The sequence below is a fragment of the Thalassophryne amazonica genome, chromosome 8, assembly GCF_902500255.1.
Source record: "Thalassophryne amazonica chromosome 8, fThaAma1.1, whole genome shotgun sequence".
Taxonomy (NCBI): Eukaryota; Metazoa; Chordata; class Actinopteri; order Batrachoidiformes; family Batrachoididae; genus Thalassophryne; species Thalassophryne amazonica.
In genome coordinates, this window is record NC_047110.1 from 47,165,795 (window position 1) to 47,187,581 (window position 21,787).

General features: G+C 43.4%; 1 protein-coding gene across 20 annotated transcripts in view; it reads right to left on the bottom strand.

Moving 5' to 3' along the window:
- Positions 1–21,787, bottom strand: part of LOC117515523 (neuronal cell adhesion molecule-like) — a 263,480-nt gene that overhangs the window by 63,843 nt on the left and 177,850 nt on the right. For 14 of the 20 annotated variants that reach the window (XM_034176114.1, XM_034176113.1, XM_034176109.1 and 11 more), the window contains exons 3-5: positions 13,375–13,550; positions 9,062–9,073; positions 8,462–8,567 (exon numbers count right to left, since the gene is read on the bottom strand). In XM_034176114.1, coding sequence (XP_034032005.1) covers positions 8,462–8,567; positions 9,062–9,073; positions 13,375–13,456 — 200 coding nt within the window. In that variant the 5' untranslated portion in view covers positions 13,457–13,550. The remainder of the gene's footprint in view (positions 1–8,461; positions 8,568–9,061; positions 9,074–13,374; positions 13,551–21,787) is intronic. The other 6 variants (XM_034176111.1, XM_034176123.1, XM_034176112.1 and 3 more) reach the window with 1 other exon arrangement.

Genomic DNA, 21,787 nt, shown 5'->3' on the forward strand with positions numbered 1-21,787 from the left:
TTATACGGTTAGACAATCGGTTGGAGGAACGCCGTCGGGAACGAGACGAAGGACGTGGCCGGGCGCGCGCCATCCCTCTTCCTTTCGGGTCCGAGAAAGGTCCGCCCTTCCCACGCTCCCTGGCCTATACGTCCCGTGGGGCGACAGCTCCCCCTGCTGACGAAGCTATGGACACGAGCAGGGCCACATTTAGACCACCTAATAGACAGAGGAGGTTTCCACGCGGGGCATGTTTTGTTTGTGGCTCAATGGAGCATCAATTGAGCGATTGCCCCGAACGGTTAAACACCAACGCCCGCCCCTAGAGACTGGGCTTAGGGTGGGCCAAAAAATTCACGTGGGACACACACATATTGCCGCACGACTCCCAGTTACAATCCTTAGTGGGGATTTAACCCTTCAGGCCCCAGCACTGGTAGACACAGGGTCAGAAGGGAATCTGTTAGACAGCAGAGGGGCCAGGGAGGTAGGGCTCCCTCTGGTGGCGCTACCTACACCATTGCAGGTGCGAGCACTAGATGGCACCCTACTCCCTTTACTCACACACAAGACACCACCAGTAACTCTGGTAGTGTCAGGGAATCATAGGGAGGAGATTGAGTTTTTTGTGACTCCTTCTACCTCCCGTGTGATTCTGGGGTTCCCCTGGATGTTGAAACACAATCCCCGGATTGATTGGCCGTCCGGGGTGGTGGTACAGTGGAGCGAAACCTGCCATCGGATGTGTTTGGCATCCTTGGTTCCTCCCGGTTCCCAGGCTAAGGAGCAGGTCCAAGTACCCCCCAACCTGTCGGCGGTGCCGGTTGAGTACCACAATCTTGCTGACGTTTTTAGCAAGGATCGGGCACTCACTCTTCCCCCGCACCATCCATATGATTGTGCCATCGATTTGTTGCCAGGCGTGGAGTTCCCGTCCAGCAGGCTGTACAACCTCTCCCGACCTGAGCGCGAATCGATGGAGACCTACATCCGGGACTCCTTAGCTGCCAGGCTGATCCGTAACTCCACCTCTCGGATGGGTGCGGGTTTCTTTTTGTGGGAAAAAAAGATGGCGGTCTTCGTCCATGCATTGATTATCGGGGGCTGAACGAGATCACGGTTCGCAACCGATACCCGTTGCCTTTGTTGGATTCAGTGTTCACCCCCCTGCATGGAGCCAAAATCTTCACAAAGTTGGATCTTAGGAACGCATACCACCTAGTTCGGATCCGGAAGGGAGACGAATGGAAGACGGCATTTAACACCCCGTTAGGTCATTTTGAGTACCTGGTCATGCCGTTCGGCCTCACTAACGCCCCCGCGACGTTCCAAGCTTTGGTTAATGACGTCTTGCGGGACTTCCTGCACCGATTCGTCTTCGTATATCTGGATGATATACTCATCTTTTCTCCAGACCCTGAGACCCATGTACGGCATGTACGTCAGGTCCTGCAGCGGTTGTTGGAGAACCGGTTGCTTGTGAAGGGCGAGAAGTGTGAGTTTCACCGCACTTCTTTGTCCTTCCTGGGGTTTATCATCTCCTCCAACTCCGTCGCCCCGGATCCGGCCAAGGTCGCAGCGGTGAGAGACTGGCCCCAACCTACAAGCCGTAGGAACCTGCAACAGTTCCTCGGCTTCGCAAATTTCTACAGGAGGTTCATTAAGGGGTATAGTCAGGTTGTTAGCCCCCTGACAGCCCTGACCTCACCAAAAGTTCCCTTCACCTGGTCGGATCGGTGCGAAGCCGCGTTTAGGGAGTTGAAACGCCAGTTCTCGACTGCACCGGTCTTGGTGCAGCCCGATCCTGGTCGCCAGTTTGTGGTTGAAGTGGACGCCTCTGACTCAGGGATAGGAGCCGTGCTATCCCAGAGCGGAGAAACCGATAAGGTTCTTCACCCGTGTGCCTATGTTTCCCGCAGGTTGACCCCAGCAGAGCGGAACTATGACGTGGGCAATCGAGAGCTCCTTGCGGTGAAAGAGGCCCTTGAGGAGTGGAGACACCTGCTGGAGGGAGCGTCAGTGCCTTTCACGGTTTTCACTGACCACCGGAACCTGGAGTATATCAGGACCGCCAAGCGACTGAACCCCAGGCAAGCCCGCTGGTCACTGTTTTTCGGCCGTTTTGACTTCCGGATCACCTACCGCCCCGGGACCAAAAACCAAAGATCGGATGCCCTGTCCCGGGGGCATGAACAGGAAGTCAAGACCGAGCTGTCGGATCCACCGGAACCCATTCTCCAGGAGTCCACTATCGTGGCTGCTCTGACCTGGGACGTGGAGAAGACCGTCCGGGAGGCCCTGGCACGGAGCCCGGATCCCGGAACAGGACCGAAGAACAGACTATACGTCCCACCAGAGGCCAGGGCTGCCGTCCTGGACTTCTGTCACGGGTCCAAACTCTCCTGCCACCCAGGGGTGCGTAGGACCGTGGCAGTAGTCCAGCAGCGCTTCTGGTGGGCGTCCCTGGAGACTGATATCCGGGCTTACATCCAGGCCTGCACCACCTGCGCCAGGGGCAAAGCTGACCACCAGAAGGCACAGGGACTTCTACAGCCACTTCCTGTGCCTCACCGCTCCTGGTCCCACATCGGTCTGGATTTTGTCACGGGCCTCCCGCCGTCCCGGGGACACACCACCATACTCACGATAGTGGACCGTTTCTCCAAGGCGGCCCACTTCGTGGCCCTCCCGAAGCTCCAGTCGGCCCAGGAGACGGCGGATCTCCTCGTCCACTATGTTGTCCGGCTGAATGGGATACCAACAGACATCGTTTTAGATCGCGGTCCCCAGTTCTCCTCACAGGTGTGGAGAAGTTTCTGCCGGGAACTGGGGGCCACTGTAAGCCTCTCGTCTGGGTATCACCCGCAGACTAACGGACAGGTCGAACGGGCCAACCAGGAGTTGGAGCAGGCCTTCAGGTGCACGACCTCCGCACACCCGACGGCTTGGAGTGAACATCTGGCCTGGATCGAGTACGCTCATAACAGCCAGGTGTCCTCTGCCACCGGCCTCTCCCCGTTCGAGGTGTGTCTGGGGTACCAGCCCCCTTTGTTTCCTTTGGTGGAGGGAGAGGTCGGTGTGCCCTCAGTCCAGGCCCATCTGCGGAGATGCCGTCGGGTGTGGCGCACCGCCCGTTCGGCCTTGTTGAGGGCCCGGACGAGGGCTAAAGCCCATGCAGACCGTCGACGGTCCCCGGCCCCCGCATACCAGCCCGGGCAGGAGGTATGGCTTTCCACCAAGGACATTCCAATCCAGGTCGAGTCCCCCAAATTAAAAGACCGATTCATTGGACCCTTCCCCATCCTCAAGGTCCTCAGTCCTACCGCAGTGAGGCTCCAACTCCCGGCCTCACTGCGGATCCATCCGGTCTTTCATGTCTCCAGGATAAAACCGCATCACACCTCGCCCCTCTGTGCACCCAGTCCAGCGCCGCCTCCTGCCCGTATTATCGACGGGGAGCCGGCTTGGACAGTTCGCCGGCTCTTGGACGTCCGTCGAATGGGCCGGGGTTTCCAGTATTTGGTGGACTGGGAGGGGTATGGACCCGAAGAACGCTCCTGGGTGAAGAGGAGCTTCATTCGTCGCCACCCGGACAAGCCTGGTCGGGCGCCAGGAGGCGCCCGTTGAGGGGGGGGTCCTGTTGTGTGGGCCGCTGAAGAGGAGGTACTGCTGGCCCACCACCAGAAGGCGCCCTGCCTGAAGTGCGGGCTTCAGGCACGAGAGGGCGCTGCCGCCTCAGGAACAAGCCGTGGTGACAGCTGTCACCCATCATCCGTGACAGCTGTCACTAATAAACACATCTGGTATAAAGGCAGGAAGACACCTCCACCAAACTGCCGAGATATCATCTTCATCTGGAGGTAATACTCTCAGCCCTTTTTGTGAGATTTATAAATCTGTTATTGTGAGTGTTTGCAGGAGAACCGGTCGTTTTTGCGGAGGCTGTGCAAGACGGCGCTCCTTTTCATCTGAGACCGCTGCAACGTGTTGAGTGAGAGGTGGAGGTGGCATTCCCACCATTGTTACTGGGTGTTCACACACCCACCCTTTGACTGTCTTTTGCTTTCTGCCAGCAGTACCAGATCCGACACGCCGGGAAGGTGGCCACCTGGGGACTCCGGGACTTGGCGGCTCCAGTATTCCTCGGGTTCAGGTGGCGGTGGAAATCGTGTGGTTCCGGTTCGTTTCCAGACGGGCGTCTCCTATCGTCGAGCCTGCCCACACGACACCTTTATTAATTGACTGTTGCACATTCTGAATCTGCTGTGTTTGGTTGTGACATTCACAACAGTAAAGTGTTATAATTTGACTCCTTCCATTGTCCGTTCATTTCCACCCCCTGTTGTGGGTCCGTGTCACTACACTTTCCCAACACATGACACAAAACTAAAGTCATTTCAAATGGCAACTTTCTGGCTTTAAGAAACACTATAAGAAATCAAGAAAAAAAGATTGTGGCAGTCAGTAACGGTTACTTTTTTAGACCAAGCAGAGGAAAAAAATATGGAATCACTCAATTCTGAGGAAAAAATTATGGAATCACCCTGTAAATTTTCATCCCCAAAACTAACACCTGCATCATATCAGATCTCCTCGTTAGTCTGCATCTAAAAAGGAGTGAACACACCTTGGAGAGCTGTTGCACCAAGTGGACTGACATGAATCATGGCTCCAACACGAGAGATGTCAATTGAAACAAAGGAGAGGATTATCAAACTCTTAAAAGAGAGTAAATCATCACGCAATGTTGCAAAAGATGTTGGTTGTTCACAGTCAGCTGTGTCTAAACTCTGGACCAAATACAAACAACATGGGAAGGTTGTTAAAGGCAAACATACTGGTAGACCAAAGAAGACATCAAAGCGTCAAGACAGAAAACTTAAAGCAATATGTCTCAAAAATCGAAAAATGTACAACAAAACAAATGAGGAACGAATGGGAGGAAACTGGAGGAAACTGGAGTCAACGTCTGTGACCGAACTGTAAGAAACCGCCTAAAGGAAATGGGATTTACATACAGAAAAGCTAAACGAAAGCCATCATTAACACCTAAACAGAAAAAAACAAGGTTACAATGGGCTAAGGAAAAGCAATTGTGGACTGTGGATGACTGGATGAAAGTCATATTCAGTGATGAATCTCGAATCTGCATTGGGCAAGGTGATGATGCTGGAACTTTTGTTTGGTGCCATTCCAATGAGATTTATAAAGATGACTGCCTGAAGAGAACATGTAAATTTCCACAGTCATTGATGATATGGGGCTGCATGTCAGGTAAAGGCACTGGGGAGATGGCTGTCATTACATCATCAATAAATGCACAAGTTTATGTTGATATTTTGGACAATTGAAAGGATGTTTGGGGATGATGAAATCATTTTTCAAGATGATAATGCATCTTGCCATAGAGCAAAAACTGCAAAAACATTCCTTTCAAAAAGACACATAGGGTCAATGTCATGGCATAGGGTCAATGTCAATGAGCAGATCTGATTTGATGCAGGTGTTAATTTGGGGGATGAAAATTTACAGGGTGATTCCATAATTTTTTCCTCAGAATTGAGTGATTCCATATTTTTTTCCTCTGCTTGGTCTAAAAAAGTAACCATTACTGACTGCCACAATCTTTTTTCTTGATTTCTTATAGTGTTTCTTAAAGCCAGAAAGTTGCCATTTGAAATGACTTTAGTTTTGTCATGTCTGTGATCTGCTTTTTTTCTACAAAATTAAACAACTGAATGAACATCCTCTGAGGCCGGTGATTCCATAATTTTTGCCAGGGGCTGTATATATATATATATATATATATATATATATATATATATATATATATATATATATATATATATATATATATATATATATACACACACACAAACACACATAGTGTGAAACCTCAGGTTTACTAACAGATCGGATCATGAACAAAGTTTTCAAATGAAAAATACACCAGTTTTCAAACAAAAGCTCGGTTCACAAACATCATCTGGCGTCTGGTAGAGGCACACGTCAGTCACACTGCAGCCATCGCTGTGTGAACTCTCTGTGAAAACGCACGCTCAACAGGACACATTGGATTTTCTTTTTGTTCTTGTTGTCTATAAAGAAGCCACTATGTGGCCAAAGAAAGGAGGCAAAGGTGAAAAACCAAGGGCAAACATTGTGAAAACTACAGTAGAGGTAAAAAAGGAGATCATGTTGAAGCATGAAAACGGAGTTCATGTCTTGGACCTTGCTTTGCATTACAGTATGGCAAAATTTTCAATCTGTGCCATACTGAAAAACAAAGTGGAGCTAATGTTGGCAAAGCAGTGACAGTCTCTGGAACATCATACGAAACAGTTAGTTAGGAATTGTTTTTTCCAGATCCGGAATATCTCTAAACTTCGAAAAATGGTGTCTTTTGAAGAGTTAGAGATGATTGTACATGCTTTTATATCTTCGCGACTGGATTACTGTAACAGCCTGTTCACGTGTCTTAATAAGACAGAACTGGCTCGTTTTACAGGTTGTGCAAAACTCCGCTGCACGGCTTCTGACCTGCACCCACAGGAGAGCCCATATTAGCCCAATACTCAAGTCCCTGCATTGGCTCCCTGTCTCGTTTAGGACAAATGATAAAATCCTGGTGCTTACATTTAGAGCTCTGCATGGGCAGGCTCCGGAATACATCAAGGAACTGATCCAACCGTATGTGTCCACCAGGGGCCTGAGATCCTCCAACCTGAACCTGCTGATGGTTCCCCGTACCTGTTTTAAAACTCGAGGGGACAGATCTTTTAAAGCCGTGGCGCCGCGCCTTTGGAATGAGCTTCCCTGCTCCCTTCGCTCGATAGACTCTGTTGATGTTTTTAAAAAGCAACTTAAGACTCACCTTTTTAAAATTGCATTTTAGCTGTATGTGTTATTTTGTATTTATTGATTTTATCATGTGAAGCACTTTGTGACCCTGGTCTGTGAAAAGTGCTATATAAATAAAGTTTACTTACTTACTTACTTACAGTGATTACCAAGCATGGATCACAGACACTGGAAAAGGTAGAAAAGTTGTTGCTGATCTGGATAAATGAAAAGCAGTCAACCGGTGATATGTACGCCATCAAGTCTCCTCTGTACATGTAAGGTAAATTTATATTAAATTGTCTATTTTATTATAATTACTGTGCAGTATATTTTGTATAAGATGTTATTCATGTACTTTATTTTTGTCTCCCTTTTATGCATAAAGTGCTGTTAAAAAGGTAAAAATACAGTGTTGTTTTAAGGCCAGGAACAGATTAATCCATTTTACATTGTTTCCTATGGGAAAATTGGCTATATATATATATATATATATATATATATATATATATATATATATATTTATATATATATATATTAGATAGATAAGGGTGGTCCTTATTTTGCAAAGTTTTGAAATTTAATACTCTGACCCTTGAATAGATTCCAACTGATGAAAAACTTGCTGTATAAAATTGATTTTGTCTAAATAAATTTTTAGAGGTAGTGCAAAAGCATTGAAATTTTGCTATTTTCTGCTGTATAATGCTATACTAACTAAAGCTAAACCCATCCTAAACAACATATCAAAAGTCCTGATGAATCCTCCTGGCGCTCACTTAGAAATTCAAGATGGCCTCCACAGGTGATTTTCAAGTTTTAATTAGTATACTGCTGATTGACATTCTCAGTCCCTTGGATATATTTTCATATCCCTTTCCTGTTTTATACAGTTCATTTAGCTTTTCGTTGACAATTCTTTTGCTTTCCCTATGACTCACAAACCAGAAATGTCAGTGCAGCAGTGGATGAAAGATGTAAGGGTCTGTCAGGAGCCCAGAAACTCACTGACCTTTTATACACACACTGATTACAAGCAAACAGATCACAGGTGAGGATGGTTACCTTTTGTAGCCATTCAAACCCATTTGTGTCAACTTGTCTGCATGTTATCGGGCCAAAATCACCAGAGTATGTAAACCTTTGATCAGTGTCATTTCAGTAGTTTCTGTTGTCATTGTGATTTTAAAAAGAGTAAACACAGTTGTTTGACAATACATGGCTTCACACAACCACTAACCATAAGTTTTTGTGTTATCATTCATATTCTCTGAAAAATGGCCACCCACCCAAAAATTCTGCCAGGCTTTGTAAACGTTTGAGCATGTACCTAAATATTGTGTTGTATAAATAACAGAAAACTTTGATTTTAGACCACGTTTTTGATGGTCTACGACACTGTCACTTTCTGCTGCTCTGTGACAGCAGTGCATTAGTACAAAACCTGACCACACCTCATTTTAAGACCAACATGACTCCTTGGGAACACAGATGAGTGGAAATAAATTTATTGTGGGCAGAAGGCGTGAAAATGACAACTCTTTCTGTTGGAAAGTAGTAATAACACATGCACTGTTAGAGAGGACCCAGTGTGACTCATCTTCATAACAGTAATTTAAAGCAGAAGTTGATGGTCATCTACCTGGGATGAGGCTTCCCCTTTGCCTCACAGTGAATCACAATGTTCTCTCGTGGGTCGATGATGTAATCCTTGGGAGACTGGTGAGTAATGGTTGGTGGCTGTGGCACTAAAAGCAACCAGAAAAAGGGTGATATTTGCTGTATTGACCAGAGCAAATGTCATTAGCAATTGCATGCAGACTGGCCACATTAAATCAAACCACCGGGTGGGCGATGATGGGTACATAAAACTCTTTAATATGTGCAACAGCAGAAAAAATATACAGAATGCTCAGGTACATTTAACTTTATTGTAATGGTCCGATACTTAATGTATTCCTGTTAGCAAAAGGGAGATACCTAATGGACTATGACAAAATTAATGATTTGAAAAATCATGCTGCTGGCAACATCTATGACTGCAGAAACACACAAACAAGCAAAATGGCAAACAAAACAAAGAAACAAAGAGCGATGCATGCAAACGTTCCACTCAAAATCACACCCAGTATCATATAATATAAAAATAACAGGCAAAATAAGAGAATAAAATGAACCTTTAACACACAGCAAAGCAGTCTGCACAACGTGTCTAGTAAATTCACACTAGTTTAGGACTTACATCCTTCCAGAACTTTATTGTTTTCCCCAAGAATCAGCAAAAATAAATAAGTGTGACAGTAAAGAGAACCAGACATTAGTAGTGGAAAAAATACCATCCTGTATTATTTCTGCTTCAGACAGGATTTAGATAAAGTACACTTCTGAATGAGCAAAGACAGAAGCCCTCAGACACATCACATGGAATAAAACCGCAATTACTGCTGCACTTAAAGTGGATATGACACCTAAAAAAAGAGGTAAAACTGATATAAATATCAAAATATACATACAGTATAGTAAGTTGAAAGTGGTTTTAATGATTATCACTGAGAAATAAAGTTTGTACAGTTTCTCAAAAGTGTGTTTCTTGGAAAGCACGCTGGCAGCGTTCCATCAGCGGTCACGTGATGCCGTGACGTCACAACGTGTAGAGTCCCGTCTTTGTCTGTTTGATTGACAACAGGAACAGACAGACCTCAGCATGGACAGTGATGAGATCAAGAACTTTTCTGACTCCTCTTCAAGTGTGGATTATTTCTGAGTTGGATCCTGAGGATGTCGCAGCAGTGATTAGACCCTACAGATTGGAGCCGTATCTTTCGGACGAACATTCAAACCAGGAGCATTCTGGCAGTGAAAATAATGCCGACGGTGTTTATGGTGGAGCCAAAGCAGAGCAAGAGACGTGACAATTCCGATGGATTTTGAAAGGCTGCAGAATATGGAATGGTAAGGGAGGCTTTGAGTTTTGTTGCTGCTGTTTATAACACTCTAACTATAGCATTTTCAATTCTAGCGTCTGTTTACTGCCTTTGTTATTGTTCTGGAGCCGCGATAGTGTAGCTACTACTTGCGGACCACCGTCATTACCTTCGGGTTTTTGCTGTTTTCGAGTACCTGGCATTGCATTCATCTGTGTTTAGTTAGGTTATTTTCACGAAAGAATAGGAAATAAACGGCGAAAGTCTCGAAAAAGATATCCGAAAACAACAGTGAACATGGCGCCGCAGTGTTTACTACGTATTGCACTGATATTTTTACAAGTTCCTTGACCATTTCAAGATTATTGTGAACATATTATTTGGGGTTGACATTTTATGTGTTCCTGTGAGCGATGAGAACATGGAGACGGTAGAGGAAAGTGTCTGCTGTCGGGAGCAAAAGCGTGTGTGCGAGCGGAGCGAGCGGCAGCCTGACATTTCATGCATCGCACAACACCACAGCTTTCAATCAATCTGCCTGGACTTGAAAAGGCTAAAACCTTTCGCCCTTGTGTTTGTGCAATATGCTGCGACACACTGGTCAGGCATATCGACAAACAAGTCCCTCAGAGCTGTGTTTAATCAAAGTTTCTGCCGCTAAAAAAAAGTGTACACAACGGCCGCCAGGCGCACAAGCCGATACGGTCTACACGTAGTGATGTATTTCAGGCTTGGAGTCAGCGGGAAGCTGGTCACAGGGCGTGCACATTTTTCAGTGGCGGGACGTTCAAATGTTATATATAACGGGAGAACTGCGTCCACTTTCCCAAAACGTGTAGGTTGACCGAATTATATAACCTTTGTTAGATGTAATAAGACTATGTTGTCTTTAAGTGTCATATCCACTTTAATGACTATTTTAATAATCAATTAATGTTATTTTTGTGATTTATCACTTCATCTACAAAATGTCAGATAATATATCATAATAAAAATATCAACAATAACAACAATATGTAAAACAAAGAATTAATGAAAATAACGCCACTACAATTTCATACTACTGTGAAAGATATCTTCAAACTACCATTTTCTCCCAACAGTTCAAAATCCATCAAAACATATTGACTTGATTTCTTGCAACCAGTTAAGTGTTCAGTTCCCTCAGAAAACCTCATGATAACTTTTCTTTTCACAGTTTGTGGCTTTGATAAATGGTGTGTTTTGAAGAAGACATGGCTTTGTAACCCAATGGAGGGTTTGGGCCTTCAAAGTGTTAAATCATCTGAAAGTTAGATTGTTGTGAACCTGCTTCAACCACATCTGAAGGAGCATAAATATAGTATGACTCAAGCTAACCCTGAAACTGAACTGAGACTAGTATCTGGAGACAAGCTATCTGGTTAAAGCAGTTGAAAATGATGTTTGAAGCAGTTTAAAAGCTGCTTTAACTGGATACCAAATTATCTAAAAAAAAACAAAAAAAAAAAACACTAACAAAAATAGAAAAAGAAAATTAATTTCATAAATTGGAAATAATTCATTTTTGGTTTGCTTTTGCTGCAGTTACGGCAGCACATCTGGTACAGAAACAACCCCACAGCTCTTGCTGCTCCTGAGTGCTCTTCATGAAAAGTACTAACCAGAATTTACTCTGCTTCACTTCTGACATCTCCTGGAATCAGGTGTGCATTGAACAATATATGGCTGTACGTGTGTTTTTTTGTCTTCCTTGTAAATATACTCAACAAAAATATAAACGCAACACTTTTGGTTTTGCTCCCATTTTGTATGAGATGAACTCAAAGATCTAAAACTTTTTCCACATACACAATATCACCATTTCCCTCAAATATTGTTCACAAACCAGTCTAAATCTGTGATAGTGAGCACTTCTCCTTTGCTGAGATAATCCATCCCACCTCACAGGTCTGCCATATCAAGATGCTGATTAGACACCATGATTAGTGCACAGGTGTGCCTTAGACTGTCCACAATAAAAGGCCACTCTGAAAGGTGCAGTTTTGTTTTATTGGGGGGGATACCAGTCAGTATCTGGTGTGACCACCATTTGCCCCATGCAGTGCAACACATCTCCTTCACATAGAGTTGATCAGGTTGTCAATTGTGGCCTGTGGAATGTTGGTCCACTCCTCTTCAATGGCTGTGCGAAGTTGCTGGATATTGGCAGAAACTGGTACACGCTGTCGTATACGCCGGTCCAGAGCATCCCAAACATGCTCAATGGGTGACATGTCCGGTGAGTATGCCGGCCATGCAAGAACTGGGACATTTTCAGCTTCCAAGAATTGTGTACAGATCCTTGCAACATGGGGCCGTGCATTATCCTGCTGCAACATGAGGTGATGTTCTTGGATGTATGGCACAACAATGGGCCTCAGGATCTCGTCACGCTATCTCTGTGCATTCAAAATGCCATCAATAAAATGCACCTGTGTTCTTCGTCCATAACAGACGCCTGCCCATACCATAACCCCACCGGCCACCATGGGCCACTCGATCCACAACACTGACATCAGAAAACCGCTCACCCACACGACGCCACACACGCTGTCTGCCATCTGCCCTGGACAGTGTGAACCGGGATTCATCCGTGAAGAGAACACCTCTCCAACGTGCCAAACGCCAGCGAATGTGAGCATTTGCCCACTCAAGTCGGTTACGACGACGAACTGGAGTCAGGTCGAGACCCCGATGAGGACGACGAGCATGCAGATGAGCTTCCCTGAGACGGTTTCTGACAGTTTGTGCAGAAATTCTTTGGTTATGCAAACCGATTGTTTCAGCAGCTGTCCAAGTGGCTGGTCTCAGACGATCTTGGAGGTGAACATGCTGGATGTGGAGGTCCTGGGCTGGTGTGGTTACACGTGGTCTGCGGTTGTGAGGCTGGTTGGATGTACTGCCAAATTCTCTGAAACGCCTTTGGAGACGGCTTATGGTAGAGAAATGAACATTCAATACACGAGCAACAGCTCTGGTTGACATTCCTGCTGTCAGCATGCCAATTGCACGCTCCCTCAAATCTTGCGATATCTGTGGCATTGTGCTATGTGATAAAACTGCACCTTTCAGAGTGGCCTTTTATTGTGGGCAGTCTAAGGCACACCTGTGCATTAATCATGATGTTTAATCAGCATCTTGATATGGCATACCTGTGAGGTGGGATGGATTATCTCAGCAAAGGAGAAGTGCTCATTATCACAGATTTAGACTGGTTTGTGAACAATATTTGAGGGAAATGGTGATATTGTGTATGTGGAAAAAGTTTTAGATCTTTGAGTTCATCTCATACAAAATGGGAGCAAAACCAAAAGTGTAGCGTTTATACTTTTGTTGAGTGTAGATTAAAATAATTTATTTATTCTAATAATTGCTGCTCATTTTGTTTTGGAAATCAACTATTTTATAAATGGAGTCATTATTTCAACGACAGGCCGTGGGTCTTTTTAGATTACAAAACCAAGCCATCATCAGTTCCTTCTTCCAACAGACATTAACTCTGACACTCCTGAAAACTAAACAGATTATTAACTGTCTAACCAAAGTGTGACCTGCTATCAGTCCACTTCTGTTCTCTTGTGTTCACGTGTTGTGTGATCTGTTCTCTTACGGTCGAGCGGGACCTCCAGCGCGCTAGTGAGGTGTCCCAGGAAAACAACCAGCAGTGCTGTACCTATCCTCCTCCGCTCCATCACTGGTGTGTGACGCCGAGGTCTGCCACAAAGCAAAGCGAAGCCCCGCCTACCGGCTCAGTAAAACTGTCTGAGGACACGTGCACGCTCACAACTATGGAAAGAGAGAGAGAAATAAAAAAAAGAGATGACTTAAACAGGAACATGGATTATTGGCTTAAGAGAGCATCATGTTACAAAGGCTATCCATCGTAATTCTGATTTTATGTTCTTCAACTGGTGGTGGAGAGAGAATGAATGAATGAGTGGGAATGTCTGTGGAACAGTGAGTGAGAGAAATAATCACATATCACTCTGGCCACGGATCAATGGCAGTTTTCATGCAGTGCAGTTTGCTGGAAGCGGTCTTTTTGATCTAATGGTCGCACAGGCTCATTTTGTTCAGCTAATCACGGCCAAAACACCGCGAGGCTTTTCAGCCACATTGATCACATCAGTAGGCAGATGACAAGCCGACGAACTCAAATCGAGGCCACTCGCTGTGCTTTCAGCTTTATCAATTTGACTGCCTGGCTGAGCACCAAAGTGTTCCACGCCGCGGTCATGTGACAGAGACCAGGCCGTCACACCACCCTGTACTGACAGACATGTTTCACCTCAGAGCTTTTCATCTGACAAAACAGATCTTAGAAGTTCAAAAGAGTGCTCAGACTTAAGCAAGCTGAAGATATACATGATTACAACAAACATTCACTGGTTAATTATTTATTACCAGTTTAAGTGGTTCTTTTTATTTCATAATGCAGCATAATTTTAACCTCATTACAACACCTGTGTCAGACGGCAGCTGCACAGCAACTCAACTGAAATATCATTAATAACAGCACTGATAATATACTCCTAGGCTGTGGAAAAGGCTTGTGCCCTACAAAAAGCAGTGAATAAATAGTTAAATGAATGAATGAGTCCCTCCTTAAGTTTGTCAAGTTACACAATAACTTAAAAAAAAATCAATCCAATGAATATGCTTGAGAAGCTCTGCACTGCATTAAGAAAAAAACTACTTTCAATCCAAGCTTCTCCTTAAAGTTTTTATTGAGTCATTTATTTATTTTTTGTCAAAATAAAGAATTGTTTACATGGATCTTATCAATTCCACCTAGTGCAGCATTTTAGGAAAAAAGTTTGAACATTCAGCACAATACTGGCTGAATGGCAACGATGAAAGACTTTTGGTTCTCTTTTAGTTTTTAAAAATACATTCAGCCTCATAATAATAATTAAAGTAATATTACGATTATTATTATTATTATCTTTTGCTTTTATGGCTATGGGTGTACGCAATGCATGTTAGCAAGAGAAAACCATAGACAGGCTGATGTGTATTCATACAGAAACCCTACCTGACTGGCCGGTTAGAACTACATGACAAGCTCCAGCTGTCAAAAACAGACTTGGTGTGTACTGAAGTGAAGCAGAGTGTAAATATGCTTTTCAAAAATGCTGATGAATGACACAGAAAGCAGTGATAAAACAGAGACTTCAGCATGGTCGGCACTACACTTATGAAATCGAACAAGACCTAATGCAAAGTAATCACTGTCAGACTTGTATTTAATGTATTGACACTAATCAATCAAACAACGTCTTGACTGAGCATGTAACTTGCAACCAAATAAAAAAGGCATATCATGAGGAAAAACACTTTCACATATGGTGAACTTAGATGACTGGGTGCTCTAGCTTCCTCCCACTTCTAAAGACATGCAGGGTAGGTGAATAGGAAATTTTAAATTGACCATGTAATTGTTTTGCGTGTCTATATGTGGCTTTACGATGGACTGGTGCCCTGTCCAGGGTGTACCCCGCCTCTCACCCAATAACTCCACCCTGCATGACCATCAACTGGAATAAGCAAGTATAGAAAATGGATGAATTAATGAATTATGATGCACTGTACAAATACAATAAGTAAAAAATAAATATACATTTCCACATGTGCCATAAAAACTGATCTATTGAGTTCTCTGAACAGGTCTAAACATAAGCATCTCTGTGATTTACCAGGAAGGACTGATAAGCAGGGACGGGGTTCTGGTTGTTCTTTGAGAAGAAATGTTTTACAGAAAATGTAAATGATAATAAACAGTGTCCCCAGCCACCACAACCAGAGTATGTTCTGAACTACATACCACACGCAAGTAGCACTGCTTAAATTAATACTGTTTAATTCTTAAATAATGTTTTTATTCATAACCATCTGCATAATTCAGCACCCTAATAACCTTCTGCACAACAGTGAACACGACAAAAAAATCATGAATAAAAAGAAGGCTGTAACAGAGCTCAGGAGGAGTCTATCTCTGTTATCAACCTCAGCCTGATCAGTTTTATCTTGCTCTCCTGCCTGTCTTACCAAAGGCGCCCGCTGGCACAATATTAAAATGTCATGGCTTAATATAGAACTGAGGCAGACTCATTTGCTGCTTTATCAAAAGCACACAATCCCATTTGTGACAATAACGCTGGTTACAGTACGAAGGCATTAAACTGAGCCCATTAAGGTGGTGTGTTTGTGCCCTTCCTCTCTTGTGCCCTTGGGTGTGGGCGGAGTCAGGATGAGGTTCTGGAAGCGAGTCTGGGACCAGGGGCTAAACAGTAAAGGCAGTCAGACTCAGTTCCTCCCTGAAGATCTTGTGTATTTGTCAGTGCTGCCCTTTGGTCGTGAATCAGGACCAGCCGGCAACATGAGAACAGACCGCTGCCCCCCGGCTTCCATGATACTTCTCCAGGGAAAGTCTGTATTACTTGCCCAGGGCAACAATTTCACTGCTGTGCATACCATCAGGAAGCTTCTTGGGATTTGGCATGAAAACATCCATGGAGGCAATTTCATCCGACTCATTTGCAACTTGCAGGGATGAGAGCTGAGCTCATACTGAGCCAGAAACCTGCTGTATGTCAAAATTACTGCATGTGAGAAATTTATAATCAAATAATTTAGGGCAAATCCATTCATGGTGAAATTCTAATTAATCATTGCCGTTTATTTATTTGTCTATCTATCTGTAAGCAGGATTACGTCAAAACAACAGCACAGATTTTGACAAAATTTTCACCACAGAGAGACAGATAGTCTATGGAAGACTCCATTAAATTTTGTAAGTGATCCAACTCCAGATCTGGATTCTGGATCAAGGTTTCCCTTTATACAGGCTTTGCAGGATTACATCAAAATTCCTTCACAGATTCTCACTAAATTTGCACCACAGATAGATATTAGGGCATGGAAGACTCCACTGAATTTTGGAGGTGATCCGGATCTGGATTATGGCTCAGGATTTGTTGGGAGTGATCCAGATCAATATGCAGGTTCCTCAATGTCACAATGTAAAACCAAGATCAGGAAGACACTATTTTGTTTCAGCTTGTGAATTAAATATCAGACTGCAACATTTTGATCAGTCGGTCCATTCTGGATCAGTATGCAATCACGGCATTGTGCTGTAGCATCTGGATCCAGGTAAAGTCTGGGTCACGATGTGGCATATCACATATCTTTTATTCTGAATCCTTGTCAACTGTTGGCGGATGTCAAAAATAAATGGACTGCATTTATATAGCGCTTTCCCATCTGCATCAGACGCTCAAAGCGCTTTACAAATGATGCCACACATTCACCCCAATGTGAGGGTACTGCCATACAAGGAGCTCACTACACACCGTGAGCAATAGGGCAGAAATCTCTGATTGCTCTTGTTGCAATATCTTTTGCAATTCATTATTATTAATGTATTTATAATATATACACCAGCAAAAATTTGTCAAATATTTGGTTGTAGTTAATGATCATTTTATTGTTCATTAACATTTTATGACAAAATCATTTCTTGATTAAAAGTCAGAAACTGCTGAGAAATATGCAGTAAGATTTTCCTCAGAGCAAAGATACAATCTTAGAATACTGTGTTTCATGCAATGTTACACAACTATCTGCGCTTGTATTTGAAGTCATGCCAAACTGAATATCGAAAATGGAGCCAGTTTGACTGCAAGCACACTAAGCTTATGTAAATAAAGCAATTAAAATGTGTCTTAAATTTAATCTTTCAGTGTTAAGTTTATTTACATAAACATCAGATGACAGATGTGGAAATCAGCCACTTCTATCCCTAGACCCTAAATTTAGCAGCTCCAAACAAAGCTGCCCAGCTGTTCCATGCCTGCAAGATGGTATGTTTTAAATGACTTGCACACAAGCAAATAAAAGATGTACAACCGATTTAAGATGGAACATTTGCATTTGGAATCTGCTGCAGTCAACTTAATATTAGATCCAAAAGTATTGCCAGTCTCAGTAGGGCATCATTATTTTGAAAATTCAACAGAAATCCATGAGAAAGACAGAAAAAACTTTAGGTGATGCAAGATCAACTGTTCAGTGCTTTCTGAAAATGAACAAGCTCACAGACAACCTCAGGAATACCAACGAGACAGACCATATTTCAAAAATTCACACATAACCCACTGCTCATTTTATTCAGCCATAAAATAAATTATACTTGACCTTGATTGTGACCTTCAAGGCTATCCAAGGTCAAACGTGATAGCATATTTGGAATATTCACATTTGAATATTCTTTTTCATGTTCAAGTGCAAAGCTGGGTCCTATCCTGGACAATTTAGCTTTAATCAATTAAACATTGCTTGCGACCTTCAAAGCTACTCAAGGGCAAATGTAATGCAACTCGTTTCCCCTAACTGAATGGTTGCTATCCAGGGGCAAAGGAAGTTCCATGGTGTGATCGATGTGGGAATGTGTGGCAACAGTGCATGCTCCCAAACCTGACCCGACTTGACAACATCTGCATATGGTGTGCTACCACCGTGTCACATTTCAATAAAATCCACCAAGGATTTAGGAGGAGCTGTGCTTACTGGACTCATGGACGGACGGAGAGATGGAGAGACGGGGTGAATCCTATATACCTTTGATTCCTATATTTTCTTGACTCCTAGATACTGTATTGTTTGCACAGGTAAAATGAGTGAATGTGAGACAAGTGACAGTGACTCCATGTGAGTCCAATATAAAAAAGAAAAAGTATATATATATATATATATATATATATATATATATATATATTGCTGATAATCCCTTACAGTTTTAAACAGTAATCAAAATCATGAAATACAGCCTGAAAATGTAAGTTATCCAGTGGACAACTCTGTGACAGCAAGAGAATAAACATGTTCATTATAAATGTTATAGTCGATTCCCAAAAGCCCTCAGATTTTTATGTGGAAAGGAGCCAAGATTAATTTCCCAATTTAATGAGGTGTAACAGCTCAGCTCCTGTCGGTCAGCATGCTTGTGTCTGTGTGAGCATATACGTGAGCTATAATTATCCTCTCTCACAGTAACACCACAGGGGAAAGTCAAGCAGAGCCCTCAAGACGAGGAACCAACCACCAGAGCCTGGAACTGCTGACATCTTCCACCAAGCCTTTTACACGACAGTGAGCCCAAAATACCCCCTCTCCCACCCAAATGAAGCCATGCACATTTTCCTACTTACCAAAAGCCTTGATGCTGCATGAAGCAATATAAGTTGTTGCATGTTTAAAAAGTGAATGACTAAATGTATTTCTCATTTGGAAAGTAGTCTGTGGGGACACCCTAATCACTATATATCCATCCTGATGAATCTTTTTGCTGACAAAGCTAAATAAAACAAATTCAATAAAGCTTGCCTGGGCACAGACTGCTGAAGGTGAAAAACACAGTATTGTTTGGAGAGCTGTGCCAACAGCGATGAGACAATGATCAGAAAACTGATGCAATCAAAATGTAAATAGTCTCCTTGAAAAAAACACAGCAGCTTGTTAAGGACAATTCCAGCAATGTATTTTTTTAATGAATTTAAAATAAAAACAAAAAACAAAAAAACTGAGGCTAAGGTAGGATAAATAGTAAATGGGCTGCATTTATAATGCGCTTTTCCAGCACTTTTTAAGCTCAAAGCACTTTACAATGATGCCTCATATTCACCCATTCACACAGACACTCACACACCGATGTCAGGGAGCTGCCATGCAAGGTGCTCACGACACACCGGGAGCAAATAGGGGATAAAGGATCTTGATAAGTTTGACTTCTGTTCAGTTTGACTGAGTCTGCCATTTGATATTTAAGACAATACCTAAGAAAGGCAGTTTACACAGCAGCACAGCTAATGTCATCATTCATAAAGTTATGCACAGATTTTTTTTAATCATATTTTTTACATTAAGGTTTTGTGACTGGGAAGAAGTGACTGGATGTTGAGGATGATGTAGATCCCGATCTTCTTCATTTGGCTGCTCCAGTTAGGGGTCACCACAGCAGATCATCAGTTTGTCTCATGCCGTTACCTGCATCTTCTTGTCAGACCAGCTACCTGCAAATTCTCCCTCACCAAAACCATAAATCTCCACTTTAGCCTCTCTCTTCTTCTCCCTCCTGGGAACTGCATCCTATGTATCCTTCTCCCAACACGCTCCCACGCCCTCCTTTCTTACTTTGCCTACAAACCATGTTCATGCCTACAAACCATGTTCATTGGTAATCTAGCCTAGTCCCAACCACGGAAAACCACAGCATCTCAGCTCAAATTACAGAAACTTGTCTCATTAGCATCTTGTAAATTTACCCTTTCCCTGTTGCAGATACTCTTCAACTACAAATCACTCCTACCACTCTTCTCTACCTGCTCTCTCTACCACACTCTCCATTTGACCCAGGGTATTTACAACCCCAATTCCAATGAACTGGCTCATTCTGTGAAATGTAAATAAAAACAGAATACAATGATTTGCAAATCCTCTTCAACCTATATTCAATTGAATACACCACAAAGACAAGATATTTAATGTTCAAACTGACAGACTTTTTTGTTTTTGTGCAAATATTTGCTCATTTTGAAATGGATGCCTGCAACACATTTAAAAAAGCTGGGATAGGAGCACAAAAGACTGGGAAAGTTGATGAATGCTCAAAGAACACCTGTTTGGAACATTCCACAGGTGAATAGGCTAATTGGAAACAAGATGGTGTCATGATTGGGTATAAACGGAGCATCCCCAAAAGGCTCAGCCGTTCACAAGCAAAGATGGGGCGAGGATCACCACTTTGTGAACAACTGCGTGAAAAAATGGTCCAACAGTTTAAGAACAATGTTTCTCTACGTTCAATTGCAAGGAATTTACAGATTCCATCATCTAGAGTCCATAATATAATCAGAAGATTCAGAAAATCTGGAGAACTTTCTACACATAAGTGGCAAGGCCGAAAACCAACACTGAATGCCCATGACCTTCGATCCCTCAGGCGGCACGGCATTAAAAACCGACATCATTGTGTAAAGGAGCTTACCGCGTGGACTCAGGAACACTTCAGAAAACCATTGTCAGTCAGTTCGCTGCTACATCTAAGTGCAAGTTAAAACTCTACCATGCAAAGCGAAAGTCATACATCAACAACATCCAGAAACGCCGCCGCCTTCTCTGGGCCTGAGATCATTTGAAATGGACAGACGCAAAGTGGAAAAGTGTGCTGTGGTTTGATGAGTCCACATTTCAAATTGTTTTTGGAAATCATGGACATCGTGTCCTCTGGACAAAAGAGGAAAAAGAACATCCAGATTGTTACCAGCGCAAAGTTCAAAAGCCAGCATCTGTGATGGTATGGGGGTGTGTTAGTGCCCATGGCATGGGCAACTTACACATCTGTGATGGCACCATCAATGCTGAAAGGTACATCCACGTTTTGGAGCAACACATACTGCCATCCAAGCAATGTCCTTTTCAGGGACGCCCCTGCTTATTTCAGCAAGACAATGCCAAGCCACATTCTGCACGTGTTACAACAGCGTGGCTTCGTAGTAAAAGAGTGCGGGTACTAGACTGGCCTGCCTGCAGTCCAGACCTGTCGCCCATTGAAAATGTGTGGTGCATTATGAAGCGCAAAATACAACAACGGAGACCCCGGACTGTTGAACAACTGAAGTCGTACATCAAGCAAGAGTGGGAAAGAATTCCACCTACAAAGCTTAAACAATTTGTGTCCTCAGTTCCCAAACGCTTACTGAGTGTTGTTAGAAGGAAACAGTGGTAAACATACCACAACGTCCCAACTTCACTGGAACTGGGGTTGTAAACTCACCACCTCTACTCCTGGCAGCTGCATGATTCCACTGCACTCCCTCACCTTCATTTACATGTACTCCATCTTGCTCTGACTGACTTTCATTCCCCTTCTCTCCAGTGTGTACCTACCCGGCAGTACACCTACAAAGATTCTTTTATTTATTATTATTATTGAAGTTTATAACTTGATATAAAATTTATTT